The sequence below is a fragment of the Sclerotinia sclerotiorum genome, genomic scaffold (genome assembly GCF_000146945.2).
Source record: "Sclerotinia sclerotiorum 1980 UF-70 scaffold_11 genomic scaffold, whole genome shotgun sequence".
NCBI classification, from domain to species: Eukaryota; Fungi; Ascomycota; class Leotiomycetes; order Helotiales; family Sclerotiniaceae; genus Sclerotinia; species Sclerotinia sclerotiorum.
The window spans coordinates 992,529-1,004,996 of record NW_001820825.1 but is presented as its reverse complement, the minus strand read 5'-3'; the positions used below and the strand labels follow the sequence as shown (position 1 = coordinate 1,004,996).

Here is a 12,468-nt window from a genome sequence, read left to right as displayed (position 1 = left end):
ACCAGCAATACTATCCGCAATCGCACCACTTCCGTAATCTCCAAACAGATTCGCAACTTCCATCTGGATTCCCCTCAGTAGTGCGCGCGAGTTCAGCGCATCAACAGTTGGTTGATTGAATACCACTACGTCTGGCAGATTTTCCTTGCCGGTGGTATTCTTCTCGAGTTCTGGATAGAGGATATTCACCAGAAGGTATCGGTTTTTAATTCGTACCATGGTTGTTGAGGCTTAATTGATTGATTGATTTGAAGCGCGCTGGAACAAAAAAAAAAAGCCTGGGAGACGCGATTTCTTGTGACGTCGGCTTTTTCCCCATCAAAGGTGTGCTTGGGTCGGAACGGTAAGTGGGGAAGCTTGGGAGGGGAAGAGTGATGATTAGAACATCAACTTTCTCGACGAGATAAATCGAAAATGGATAAACAGACTTTTAAAGCTGCGATACTTATTGTATCTACTACTGCAGCTAAAGATGCATCAACAGACTCCTCAAGGCCTGTCTTGAGAGATGTCTTTGAGGGCACACATGGCATGTGGGAAGTTGTAGAAACGAAGATAGTGAGTGATAATGTGATGGATATTCAGAGAAGTGTGATGTCTTGGACGGATCAGGAGAATACTATCAATGTTGTGATTACTACCGGCGGGACTGGGTTCGCCGTCTCAGACAATACTCCTGAGGTAAGCTTAGTGCAGCTTTAAATGCAGCATGTTACGCATGCTAAAATGCATTATCATAGGCGATTATACCACTTTTACACAAGCAAGCTCCTGGACTTGTTCATGGGATGCTTGCAGCTTCATTGGCAGTCACTCCTTGTATGTACGGAAGTCCTACGGCACCAATAGTTAATTGACTGGTAATAGTTGCTCTCATGTCAAGGCCTGTAGCAGGCGTTCGCAATAGGACAATCATCATCACATTACCAGGATCACCAAAGGGAGCAAAGGAAAACCTTCAATCAATATTGAATCTTTTACCACATGCTTGCCTTCAGGCTGCAGGAGCCAATTCCCGAGCTCTTCATGTAGGAGGCGTGAGAAGGCTTGAGAAAGATGCCGGCGTTAGTTCTGCTGGGTCTTCTCCCCCAGTACATTCGCATAACCATGGCCACTCCCATAGTCATTCGCATGGCCATGGTCATAGCCATGATCATAATCATGGGCATGTAATGCCCGTTAGACACACTGCCTCAGATGGAAATCCTCGGTCAAACGATCCTGCTCTAGGTCCAACACAAAGGAGTCGTTCATCGCCATACCCTATGCTATCTGTCGATGAAGCTCTAAAACTAATTGAGAAGTATACACCTCCACCACAAGCTGTGAAAGTGGACGTAGATGGAGGCATTGTAGGGTCTGTTCTTGCGGAAGATGTGACAGCAAGTGAGGCTGTGCCAGCATATCGCGCTAGTATTGTAGATGGATATGCCGTGATTGCTACAGAAGGTAAATCGAATAGAGGCGTGTTCCCTGTAGCATCGATATCTCACGCCACCGCGGGTGAGCATCCTCAGCTGCAGGAAGGTCAGATTGCACGTATTACAACTGGTGCGCCTCTCCCGCCAGGAGCTACTTCAGTGGTAATGGTGGAAGATACTGTGCTAAAGACGATGACCGAAGATGGTAGGGAGGAGAAAGAAGTAGAAATTTTAGCCGATGGAGTAAAGCCTGGTGAGAATGTCAGAGAAGTCGGTAGTGATATTAAAGCAGGGTCTGTCATTATGCGCAAAGGGGAAGAAATATCTGCCAATGGTGGTGAACTGGGTCTACTCGCATCCGTAGGTAGAGCTGAAGTTACTGTTTACAGGAAACCAATAGTCGGTGTTCTTTCCACTGGAGACGAAATCGTCGAACATAACAAGCCTGGCTCTCTCAGGATGGGAGAAGTTCGTGACTGTAATAGACCGACAATCATGGCAGCGGTACGAGGTCTAGGATTCGAAGTCGTAGATCTCGGCATCGCTCGGGATAAATCCGGGGACCTAGAACAAACACTGCGAGATGGACTTCGTAGCGCTGATGTTGTCATAACCACAGGTGGTGTATCTATGGGTGAACTTGATCTCCTCAAACCAACTATTGAGAGATCATTGGGTGGAACGATTCATTTCGGACGTGTTTCGATGAAACCAGGAAAGCCTACAACCTTCGCAACAGTGCCAGTGAAGGACAATGATGGTGAAAGAGTCTCTAAGGTCATATTTTCTTTGCCTGGAAACCCAGTTTCCGCTATAGTTACTCTTCATCTGTTTGTTCTTCCTTCTCTACATCACGCTTCTGGAATATCCCCTGTAGGATTACCAAAACTTCCGGTAACTCTATCACACGAGTTTCGTTTAGACCCTCAAAGGGTCGAATACCATAGAGCGATTGTAACAATGGGCAAGGATGGTCTTTTGTACGCAAGTAGCACTGGTATGCAGCGTAGCTCAAGGGTTGGAAGCTTGAAGAGTGCAAATGCATTATTATGCTTGCCAATCGGATCGGAGGGTTTACCGAAGGGGACAGGGGTTGAAGCAATTCTGCTGGGTAGAATCAGGAGTGAACATGAATTTCAGTAGTTTTTCAAACCTAGAAGCAAGAAAAGAAAGAAAAGAAAATTCACTCGAGATGCGTGCTGGAGACTGGACATATTGTCATGTCATTGGAAGTGAAATCACTTGAATGAGTCAAAAGTGAATTAAAATGTCCTCATTCTCGAAGTGGAAGGAACTCTCCCCCTCTCCTCCATTATAGGCGTTGAGGTTCTAGAACATCCTTACACATGCTCCTTTTCTTTCCTTCACAAACACTTTCAAGTTCTGTCTGGAATCCTTTTTTTCTTCACAACTTTGATAATATTCCTTCATTTAGATACCTAGTACACATCCTACACAATGTGTCAATTCGAGTATTTTCAATATCAAAAATGTGGCCATAAAGCTATTGAAATCTCCGAATATTGCAATATAGTTTTCTGGAGAGCAGGCATGACATCTCACCTTACACCATGTCCCGAACAAAACTTCAGAGCATTTTTCGTCAGAATCGGTACCTTAGATGGTTTGGACTTTGGTACTTGTAAATGGATCGGACTAAGTGGATATTGCAAGATATGTGAAAAAGAATCCCATGTAAGTGCAGTCATGGTGCGATCTCCCGTATATGCTTGGTCGAGGTCACAGACGAAGGACTGGCAGCTATGCATAACTGCCTCATTCATAGTTGAATGAATACCACGAGCGTCATCATATCATTAATTCTTTGCAGATGCCAAAAGCCATTCCCTACCGCACCTATGAAGACTATGAGTTTCTTGAAGGTATTGGCGATCTCACTGGCGCTATCTTCGCTGTCAAATTAGCTGAACCGATCACATACCCTCCTCCGTCTCAATCAATACAATATTCCTCTACTCCGAATGAGTTTGTTACCAAAGAATTCCTGGAAAAGGAGATAGCCAAACCTCCAAGTCCACCACGTGAGTGAAGCGACCCTTTCAATCCATTACCTTTGAATGCTTCAGCTTTTAGATCGTCCCTCGCTTTTTAGTGTTGGCCAAACTTACCGTCTCTTTTCAATGGATTCCTTCAAAAGTATTAACCTTCCCGTTCTGTAGATGAGACAACTCCCGCCACTGGAGAAAACTTGCTGTCGCGTAGACTCAAGACTTCATTACACCATCCTTATATTTTCAGCCCCTATATTAAAAATACTATTGCAGCTTTAATCTCGGTTGAAGACCAGGACATCTCGACTTTGCTATCGATTCAAGACAAGGATATTCCAGAGGGAGCTCAAGAAAAGGGCACCATAAAGGAATTACGAGAACTCTACTTTCCTGCAAAGCTCCAAATGTACGAACTTAACCAAGGTGTCGATGGTGTCACTGATCAATGGAGAAACCAAGGCTATTATGGTGGCCGAATGTTAGAAGGTGTACCACCCAGCCAGTACTTTTGGGACCATGTAGGAATGACCCCTGGAGATGAGCAGTATCTCGTGGATAGGTTAAAGGATGGCATACCATTACTAATTGTCTGGCGGTAAGTTCGACGCATTTTCTAATTGTGGTGTTCTTACTCATCTGAGCACTCACTCTCTTGGTTCGAGTGCAAGACTTGTGAGTTCAAAAGCTGACTGCCCTCTCATAGAGAGAAGTTCAAGGAGAGAGGAATGGACCTCCCTATGTTTTACCAATACGGCCGAAAGTTGGAGGAGCACTTTCAATGTCGCGTTGTGCGGGCCAACTCCAGGATGGGAAAGATCGAAAAAGAACTCAGCGAAAGATCCCAAGCAGCCGATGGTATTCAACCATTTGGTACATATCAACAAAATTCGAGCAGTGGTTTGCAGTCCAGCCAAGAACTATCACAGCGTCAGATTAGTCCTTTTGGATATAACTTAGATTACCTCCACCAACAACGTCTGCAGCAGCAAATGCAACAAATACAGCAACAGAGGATGAAACAGATGGTGGAGCAGCAGATGGTTCGACGGCGGATGATTCAACAGCAGCAGGCCCAACAACAATCGATGTGGCAGCACCAAATGCAACAACGATTGCAGGATCAACAACAGCAGTTTTTCAGCAAAGAGAAGGGACAGATAGCAGTCGTAGAGGAAGTCGAGATAGTGGAGACATGAGGCAGAGGTTTTCTGAAAGATGGTGGATAGAGCAATTTGATAAAGAAATACGATCCGTTATTGAACAGCACCGTTTAGGGTGCTTGAGCGTATTCGAATACGATGTGTGGGTATAAATCACCGCTTTCTGGCATGGATTCTGACTTAGAGGCGTCCAGCCATTATCCAGCAGATGGTAGCTTCGCGGTACCCGCTGCAGTCGGAAGCTTATGAAAATTGCACTTTGGCACTGCATGTATGAGAGCATGTAAGTTCCATTTACTACAATGGCAGATTTGATAATACAGTCTAGCACTACCACCGTTTAATAAGAGTAATATTAATGCGTGCTTGCCTAAAATCCCAAGAATGCTTAAAATCGATTTCTACCTGAACGCCGTTCGTCGACTTCTACTTGGTTGTTATACACGTACACAACAGTCATTTATCTAACACCTCTTTCCATTTCATTGAAATTCTCCTTCGTCCACCGCTTATTCTCTATTCGAAGTCTGGTGCCTTTGATGATACTAACAAGCCGATGATGAGACCAAAAAGTCCAAGAACAGAACTGAAGATCTCGATGACTAAAATCTTGACGAATCTAGCATGAATTAGCATATACACCACGGTTCGATGTGCTTATTCACTTACAAGCTTGGATCAGCAGCATCTGCCAAAGCAGCACCACTACCGTTGATGCCCACCGAAACACCGCATATCAAGTTGCACATTCCCACTGTTATGCCAGACCAGAATAAAGCGTATCCAGTATAATAATTGCTAGCAGAGTATATATTCTCGCTTTCCATGAGACCGAGCTTTGAGGAAAAGACGATGGACATAATGACGCCGTAAATGGCGACTACCTCGCAGAAAATGATGGAGATAAGATTCTTGGTTCGAATGCGAGGAGCTTTAACACCACCACCAAGGATCGAAGAACCGGTTATAAGGATTCCCCTGAATATGTGTGAGCTCAATTTCAAGGATGAGGGGCGAAGCTATTCTGTACCATGCTGCCCCAACAACTGACAATCCTATACACATGCCGATACCCATATCTGCCCACGCATACGGCGATATTTCTTCGAGAAATTGTCCGACCTATTGTTCGTATTAATGAACGCTATGCTTGAATCGCTCTGCGAAATTCATACATTGAAAGCTTCTCCATCGCCAGTAAAGAGCATGTCTAAGTAGCAGCACTGGTTAGCTTTAATTCATCAAATCAAGCAGGAGTTTAAAACTTACAAGCCCCGACCACTGCCAGTGCTGTGGTAGCACCACCAATTCCATATGTAAGGCTCATCTTGTCCAGATAATCTTCGTCGACCAAATGAAAGGAATTGGGTGTTGATCGTTGTCAGCGAAGCTGTACAATGATTTGCGTTGGTCTGTCGAGTTCGAACCGAGAGAGCAACCTGAATCGCCGCCCGTAGCTAGCGCCAAACGCCGCGAAATCAGCCGCTTACTTCAGCCTCCCTCCATATATAAACAACAAACATTGACGACATCACTTTTCTCTCTTCAACCGCAAATCTCGAGTACAATCATACAAGATGGCGGCTCCACAGTCTTTCTACGAGCTATACCGCCGTAGCAGGTACTGTGCCTTATTTTGCTACACAAGTACATAAATCTTTCTACATTTACTGACAAAGCATTAAGTATCGGCATGGCGCTCACAGATACCCTTGACGATCTGATCAGCGAGAGACGTATCGAGCCTCAACTCGCAATGAAAATATTGGCAAACTTTGATAGGAGTATCACGGAGGTTTTAGCAGATAAAGTCAAGGCCAGATTGACGTTTAAGGTACATGCGCTCGGGGGCTTGCAGGAAATATCATTCTTCGACGTTGGTGTGCGACAATGAAAGAACAATTTAGCTAACTTGATGATGAAGGGACATCTCGATACATATCGTTTCTGCGACGAGGTCTGGACTTTCTTGATTAAGGATGTTACTTTCAAGATGGAGAACTCCAGTCAATCAGTCACGGCTGATAAAGTCAAGATTGTGAGCTGCAACAGCAAGAAACCCGGTGATCCTCAGTAAACAAGACGTGGAGGACGAACATTCACGGAAGTGCAACATTTTTATTGGGAAGTGGAGGCGGGAATGGCAATTAAGAATGGATGATTGAGAATGATTTCCGGGATGATAAACGATGGTTTTCACAGATTGGGCTCTTCAATGACTTTAGAGGAAGGATATATCTGGCGTTTATTGGTTCCCGTGGCGTTTCCTGGCACCTTTTCGGAGAATGAAGAAAGCATAGCTCTCTCGTTCGTACGTATCTGCACATTATCAAAATTATAGACGTCGCAATTTGATGCGATGCTAATCTAATAACAGAATCTAATCAGGTCTGTTTACCAATATTTCTTAGTGTCACTATGCTTCTGTAAAAGTCGATTAGAAAGCGCGAAATAAGAAGACCAAAGCCATTCCAACGCAGCCTTTCATTGTTCAAATTGCTATGAGCAATTGAGAAAGTGCCTCGGGGAACAAGATGAGTGTCACCGAGAAATTCCCAACGGTGAAATCGTTACTCATGTTACTAGCAATGTATGGTGGGGGGCTTGACTATAAGCTATACCGGTAGAGTACGGGTGTTGCATCAATATACCCTTCTCCACTCTACCTTCTCACTTCCTCTTCATTTCCTGAGGCGAAATTTCAATCATCAAGATTATTTTGGATATTGAAATGCTTCGCGGGGTAAGTAACCTTCTTATAGTTTGAGATTTAAAAGTAAACAAACCCAAGCCAAAGCTCTCAACACGAACACTTCCTAGGTTACTAATGATATACAGTGGCCTGAGCTCATGTATCTTCTCTTCGAGTTCCTTGATTTATTCATATTGAAGAATGTATCATTCCCAATTCTCATTGGAATCGTCTATCTCAAAAATTCTCAGCTTGTCATTGAACGCAGCCGAAGTGTGAAATCAATTCTGGTTTGAGAATTGACCAACATCACACTACTTGGTATTAATCAATTAATCACATTTGATGGTTGTGATCTAAACTATGAGGGGCACCCCATAGTATAGCTCTCATACATTACTCGCTATTCATGGTCTTAACCATTTACCTACTAGCTATTAGCTATTAGTTTGGCCTCTATGATAGCGTGCCCATCTCCCACTCAACGTCATTCGAACAGGATTTTCTTTCCTCCATCAATACCCCATCTCAATTACAAATTATCATCCTCAAATTCCAAAGCCATGCATTCACCATTGCCAGCGATCAAGAAGTTCTGCCGAGCTGCCAAAAGCATGGTGAAACGCAAAAGGAAATCAAAGCGTCCTACTCCAGCTAGAACTGACTTGGCTATTACGTCAGTAACGATACCGACCCAGAATGATGGTGCGCCCACATCTCCTTCTTTCTCCATGGGATCTATGGTTACTTGCGCGGAAGGCTCGTGGTATAGTGCACCAAGCGATATATTCGAGAGAGTAGTTGGATTCCAGGATGCTTTTCCCAACGGGGAAGCGTCCTGGGGTGAAGAATATGAAGAATATGAGGAATATATGGGATATGGGGAATATGTGGAATATGAGGAGTATGAGGAGTATAAAGAGCATGAAGAGTATGGAGAATATGAGGAGGAATATGAGGAAAATGAAGAACGTGAAGAAAACGAACACGAGTATTTTTGGGAAGAAATGTGTGAATTTTTCCATGCGGAAGGAGATGTCGAGAACGTATTGAACGCAGTTGCGGATGCGCTTCGTGTCGATGCGTTTAGGTTAACAAGCTGTACTTCAATCGGCTCAAATAATTCTGGGATAGATTTATTCAATCATGAAAGATTTAAAACTCTTCCCTCATTCCCTCTATCTGAGCTCGATGAAGAAGAGATGGAAACAATGCAGCAGCACGTCGATATACCTTTGGAAAAGCTAGAGGAACAGGAAGCTGAAAAGACTTCGATGAGTTTGATGCGAACGATTAGCAACACGTGGACTGAGGTTAAAATGAACCTGCGCTCGAAAATATCTATTCGGTCTTTCCAGTCAAAGGCTACTTGAGATCTATCGGTTTCGCTTGCGAGATACGGAGCTCCTTGTAGCCAACATTTCCTGCATCTTTACCTGAGCTCGTACTGTTGATACAGCTATTCCGAAGATTATCGCCGGACGCAAAGATTTTCCCGGTGTCTTGGGACTAGGGAGAAATTGCCCTGAGTTTCACTGAACATCTCAAATCTCCGCTATTTTATCCATAAATCTACACTCAACGCCACTTGTTCCATATTCTATGCTCTAGAAAACAGCAACTTTCATCCGCGCAATCAAATAACAGTCCCAATCAAGTTCTAGACATTTAACATGCGACTGTTCGACCCTGGCCCTTACCTTGGAATCCTTCAAATAAAACGGGTAACGCATCGGCCCAGACAATGCAGAAGCAAAGACGATATTATACTGGGCCGTGGCACGATTATTTCGCCGAGGGAACTGCAACTTTTAAGTATGTATACAGGGGGTTGGGAGAATGTGAACAGCGGGGAAAGGATGTATGGACCGCAATGCTACTCTATTCCCCGTCTATAGCCGCTCCACTACTATTCATGGAAAGACATTCATGGCAGCCACGCAGGGCAGAGAAAGAAAAGATCGCCTGAATTTGATATCGTCACGTTGAAGTCGAGGTCTCGAAAAAGTGTGGTAGAGGGACTGAAGAAAGAGTCTTGGGGTATTCTACGTGGCATATTGATTTCTAGATAGAGCGAATATGTAAATTGAATACAGTCATGTTGGATATAAATATATGGGAAAATGTAGGGAATCTAAGGAGTATTAGTATCAAGAAGTTAGAAGTCATATAAACAGCAATCTCAACTCATTGTTCAGTTTTCACACCGTGATTTAACTTGAAAGCGGATATAGCAGCTAGAATAGTATCAAAAAACATACGGGAGGAAAATTTGCAAGGATTTGGGCGCGAACACAGACCTGGACTTCTTCTCTTGGGCTTAATAGAATTCACAATTTCTACATTGGTTCCAGGAGCTCATAAGTTGTCACCCAGGAGTGCGACTGGCTGGATGTAGTTCCTTCTATAGATGAAGGTAGGTTATATGTGGTTCTCGTCGATGTGAAGATGGTATGGACCGGCAATGTGCTTGAATGTAGCTCCTTTCCAGAACTTGAGAATAGAGTAGTTCTGCAGAGGTCGCTGGTGACTATCAGGATAATAGCTCATATTAGGTGTGCTATTAAAGCCATGGCACATGTTCACGATATGGTAAGCAGTTCAAGGCATTTCTAATTTCATGCTGACTGAAAAAGTTCACAGGCGTGCAATTTTATCATCTTCTTACTACTCTTCATGATCGGAAGGACGATGAAGCGGTTCAAATTCTCAAAAGTTGGTGCTTGTCGATAGTTCCTGAATCCAAAAGTCTCACAGATGAGATGGTCCTTCCAACCACTGGGGCTCAGTGGTGGTCGCCTGCCTAGATCTGCATATGTACGCCATGCTCCTCCTATGGAACTCAACGAGAGCAGTGGCGTTCTCTTCTTTACAAGGCTGGCTATGGAATTAAAGAGATCAAGACCCAGAGCTCCATTATGAGAAATTCTATAACCATCACACAACCCGAATAAGCGAAGGGTGTTATATCCATCTATACATTAGTTTGGAAAGGAGAGATGATAGAGAAGAGGAGAGGGTAATGATCAAGCTTCGAGTACCATTATACCATAATGGCATTTAGTATATTGCAGTATAGAGATGGCGAGAACTCTGACGTAGGCCAATCCAAGTAAACCGTAAAAGTCCTTGATGCTTCTGAAAATATGGTGTTTTGCACAGAATCTGATGAAGTTCAAGAAGGTGCAACGCATGCGACTGACTTACTAGTTCAGACAAAGCAATAAATCTTCTTTAGGAAAAAGCCAAAATAACTTGTACACATCTTTCACACTGATAGAATTACAAGCAAAACTCTACCGTGACATAGACAATTTCAAAACGTCGTAAAATTACCCATGTTCAAGCATCAAGGCAATACTCACGATTACTTCCGGGCACCGTAACTCACTACATCAGCCCAAACCACACCTAAACAAAGGGATAAACAGTTACCGCGACCCTAACCATAAGCAAACTCCAGGCATTCTCACCATGCTCCGCCCAACCAAACGCAAAACCCTCTCCTCCTCCACCTCCACCTCCGAATCCGACAATCGCGAGCTCTCGGCATTCGTAGACAGGCCCGCCGCTACAACAACAGCTCTCACTTCCAACACTCTCCGTGACGGAAGTGAATCCACCACAACCGCTACAATTATGGCCGAGGAAACCATTGGTGGACCGGATGATCCTCGTAAACCCCTCTTAGGTGCAACAGGAGCAGGGATTAGGCTTAAGCTTCCGGCTAAGAATAGGATTATCAATGATGGATCTTATAGTGCTACTGCGGGTTCGAAATCGATTGCTTCTTTACATTGTGAAGGGAGAGACGAATTAGAGTTGGAAGAACAAGACGGCGAAGACGACGACGACGAAGAAGAAGAAGAGGAGGTACAGGAACAGGAACATACCATGGAAAATATTAGTCGGAAATCGCAATGGATTTTATTGGCTGTGGCTAGTGGTGCTTGTGCGGCTTTCAACGGGGTTTTTGCTAAATTGTAGGTTGCGGTTTTACTTTTTGGTAATATTGTGTCACATTTCTTGTACGGATTTGGCTATGCCGCGGATGGAAGGGAATAGGATATGAGGGCTGCGCTTTATCTTGTGTGTGCGAGCATTGGAGTACTTCCCGCAAAGCTATACGGAACGAACGGCTATGTTATTGCTAGGATTATGCGCTGACACTACATACATAGAACGACGACACAATTAACGACTTCTTTTGCAGAGCACGTTGCAGGATTTTTCGGTTTGGGGAAGGGTGAAAAGGTGGTTGAATATGGTGTGCGAGGAGTGAGTCTCCGGTTTTTATCATTCAGTCGATGTCTCTGAAAGTAACTCTTCATGTGAAAATGCAACATCAGCATAACCAAGACATCATGATATATTGACTTGCTAACCCATAGCTCTAATAGATATTTTTCCTCCTCAACCTCGTCTTCAATGGTATAATGTGGACGCTCTTTATCAAAGCCCTCGCGCGGGGTACCTCGACTGTACAAGTCTCCATTATAAATACATCATCCAATTTCATGATAACGGCCGTTCTTGGCTTTATAATCTTCTCGGAAAGTTTACCACCATTATGGTTTTTGGGTGCGGCATTACTAGTTGCTGGAAATGTGATTATCGGCAGACGAGAAGAGGAAGAGGATAGTAGTGGAAACGATATGGAGAATGGAGAGAGCAGAAGAAGAAGCGGTAGCGAAGGAGAAGAAAGAGAAGGACTCTTAGGTGAAGAATTAGAACTGAATGGAGGCATTGTGGAAGAAGCAGATGGAAATATTAGAACAGACGATGATGTTTTGGATTTGGGATTGGATGATGAGGGGAAGAGTGATGAGGAGGAGGATTTGTTAATCCATTGATTTTGGAAATTCATCACTTTTATAGATGTGTACATTGAATATATGGTAGAATATGGGTAGTTAGACTTGGAATATTGTTTGGCGTTTGGATTTGGATATGGTCAATGTAGTATGAGGGTATGATGGTTAGAACTCTTACCTAGTACTTGCAACTTCTTCTTCTATACCCCAGTTGTATTTATCGAATTTTTTATTAGAGAACCCTTTGGGTCCGGGAATGGGATACATTGTATCATTTAGTTTAGTTTGGATACTCTACCATCAAAAAGTATTATCCGTCCGTAGCCTTTTCGTCCGATAGTATGTATAAAGGGCTCATCAAACTGGTTC

At 43.7% G+C, this 12,468-nt stretch overlaps 8 protein-coding genes across 8 annotated transcripts; 7 read left to right on the top strand and 1 right to left on the bottom strand.

The window, feature by feature from the left end:
• Positions 1 to 414: 414 nt before the first annotated feature.
• Positions 415 to 2,564, top strand: SS1G_08507 (hypothetical protein; the record flags this gene model as incomplete). The annotated part of the gene is made up of 4 exons (XM_001590717.1): positions 415 to 681; positions 741 to 819; positions 868 to 1,064; positions 1,305 to 2,564. The coding sequence occupies 4 exons, from the start codon at positions 415 to 417 to the stop codon at positions 2,562 to 2,564; spliced, it is 1,803 nt and encodes a 600-aa protein (XP_001590767.1).
• A 315-nt stretch (positions 2,565 to 2,879) lies between these two features.
• SS1G_08506 (predicted protein) lies at positions 2,880 to 4,629 on the top strand (the record flags this gene model as incomplete). The annotated part of the gene is made up of 4 exons (XM_001590716.1): positions 2,880 to 3,116; positions 3,253 to 3,463; positions 3,707 to 4,028; positions 4,137 to 4,629. The coding sequence occupies 4 exons, from the start codon at positions 2,880 to 2,882 to the stop codon at positions 4,627 to 4,629; spliced, it is 1,263 nt and encodes a 420-aa protein (XP_001590766.1).
• A 480-nt stretch (positions 4,630 to 5,109) lies between these two features.
• On the bottom strand, positions 5,110 to 5,920 carry SS1G_08505 (hypothetical protein; the record flags this gene model as incomplete). Its single annotated transcript, XM_001590715.1, has 5 exons — positions 5,110 to 5,212; positions 5,263 to 5,571; positions 5,624 to 5,715; positions 5,769 to 5,803; positions 5,863 to 5,920. The coding sequence occupies 5 exons, from the start codon at positions 5,918 to 5,920 to the stop codon at positions 5,110 to 5,112; spliced, it is 597 nt and encodes a 198-aa protein (XP_001590765.1).
• A 366-nt stretch (positions 5,921 to 6,286) lies between these two features.
• SS1G_08504 (conserved hypothetical protein) lies at positions 6,287 to 6,670 on the top strand (the record flags this gene model as incomplete). Its single annotated transcript, XM_001590714.1, has 2 exons — positions 6,287 to 6,427; positions 6,518 to 6,670. The coding sequence occupies 2 exons, from the start codon at positions 6,287 to 6,289 to the stop codon at positions 6,668 to 6,670; spliced, it is 294 nt and encodes a 97-aa protein (XP_001590764.1).
• A 457-nt stretch (positions 6,671 to 7,127) lies between these two features.
• Positions 7,128 to 7,220, top strand: SS1G_08503 (predicted protein; the record flags this gene model as incomplete). The annotated part of the gene is made up of 1 exon (XM_001590713.1): positions 7,128 to 7,220. One exon carries the CDS (start codon positions 7,128 to 7,130, stop codon positions 7,218 to 7,220), a length of 93 nt encoding a protein of 30 aa, XP_001590763.1.
• Positions 7,221 to 7,848: 628 nt separating this feature from the next.
• SS1G_08502 (predicted protein) lies at positions 7,849 to 8,658 on the top strand (the record flags this gene model as incomplete). The annotated part of the gene is made up of 1 exon (XM_001590712.1): positions 7,849 to 8,658. One exon carries the CDS (start codon positions 7,849 to 7,851, stop codon positions 8,656 to 8,658), a length of 810 nt encoding a protein of 269 aa, XP_001590762.1.
• Positions 8,659 to 8,958: 300 nt separating this feature from the next.
• SS1G_08501 (predicted protein) lies at positions 8,959 to 10,092 on the top strand (the record flags this gene model as incomplete). Its single annotated transcript, XM_001590711.1, has 3 exons — positions 8,959 to 9,100; positions 9,520 to 9,663; positions 9,929 to 10,092. 3 exons carry the CDS (start codon positions 8,959 to 8,961, stop codon positions 10,090 to 10,092), a joined length of 450 nt encoding a protein of 149 aa, XP_001590761.1.
• Positions 10,093 to 10,759: 667 nt separating this feature from the next.
• SS1G_08500 (hypothetical protein) lies at positions 10,760 to 12,138 on the top strand (the record flags this gene model as incomplete). The annotated part of the gene is made up of 3 exons (XM_001590710.1): positions 10,760 to 11,268; positions 11,467 to 11,563; positions 11,686 to 12,138. The coding sequence occupies 3 exons, from the start codon at positions 10,760 to 10,762 to the stop codon at positions 12,136 to 12,138; spliced, it is 1,059 nt and encodes a 352-aa protein (XP_001590760.1).
• Between the last annotated feature and the right edge of the window lie 330 nt (positions 12,139 to 12,468).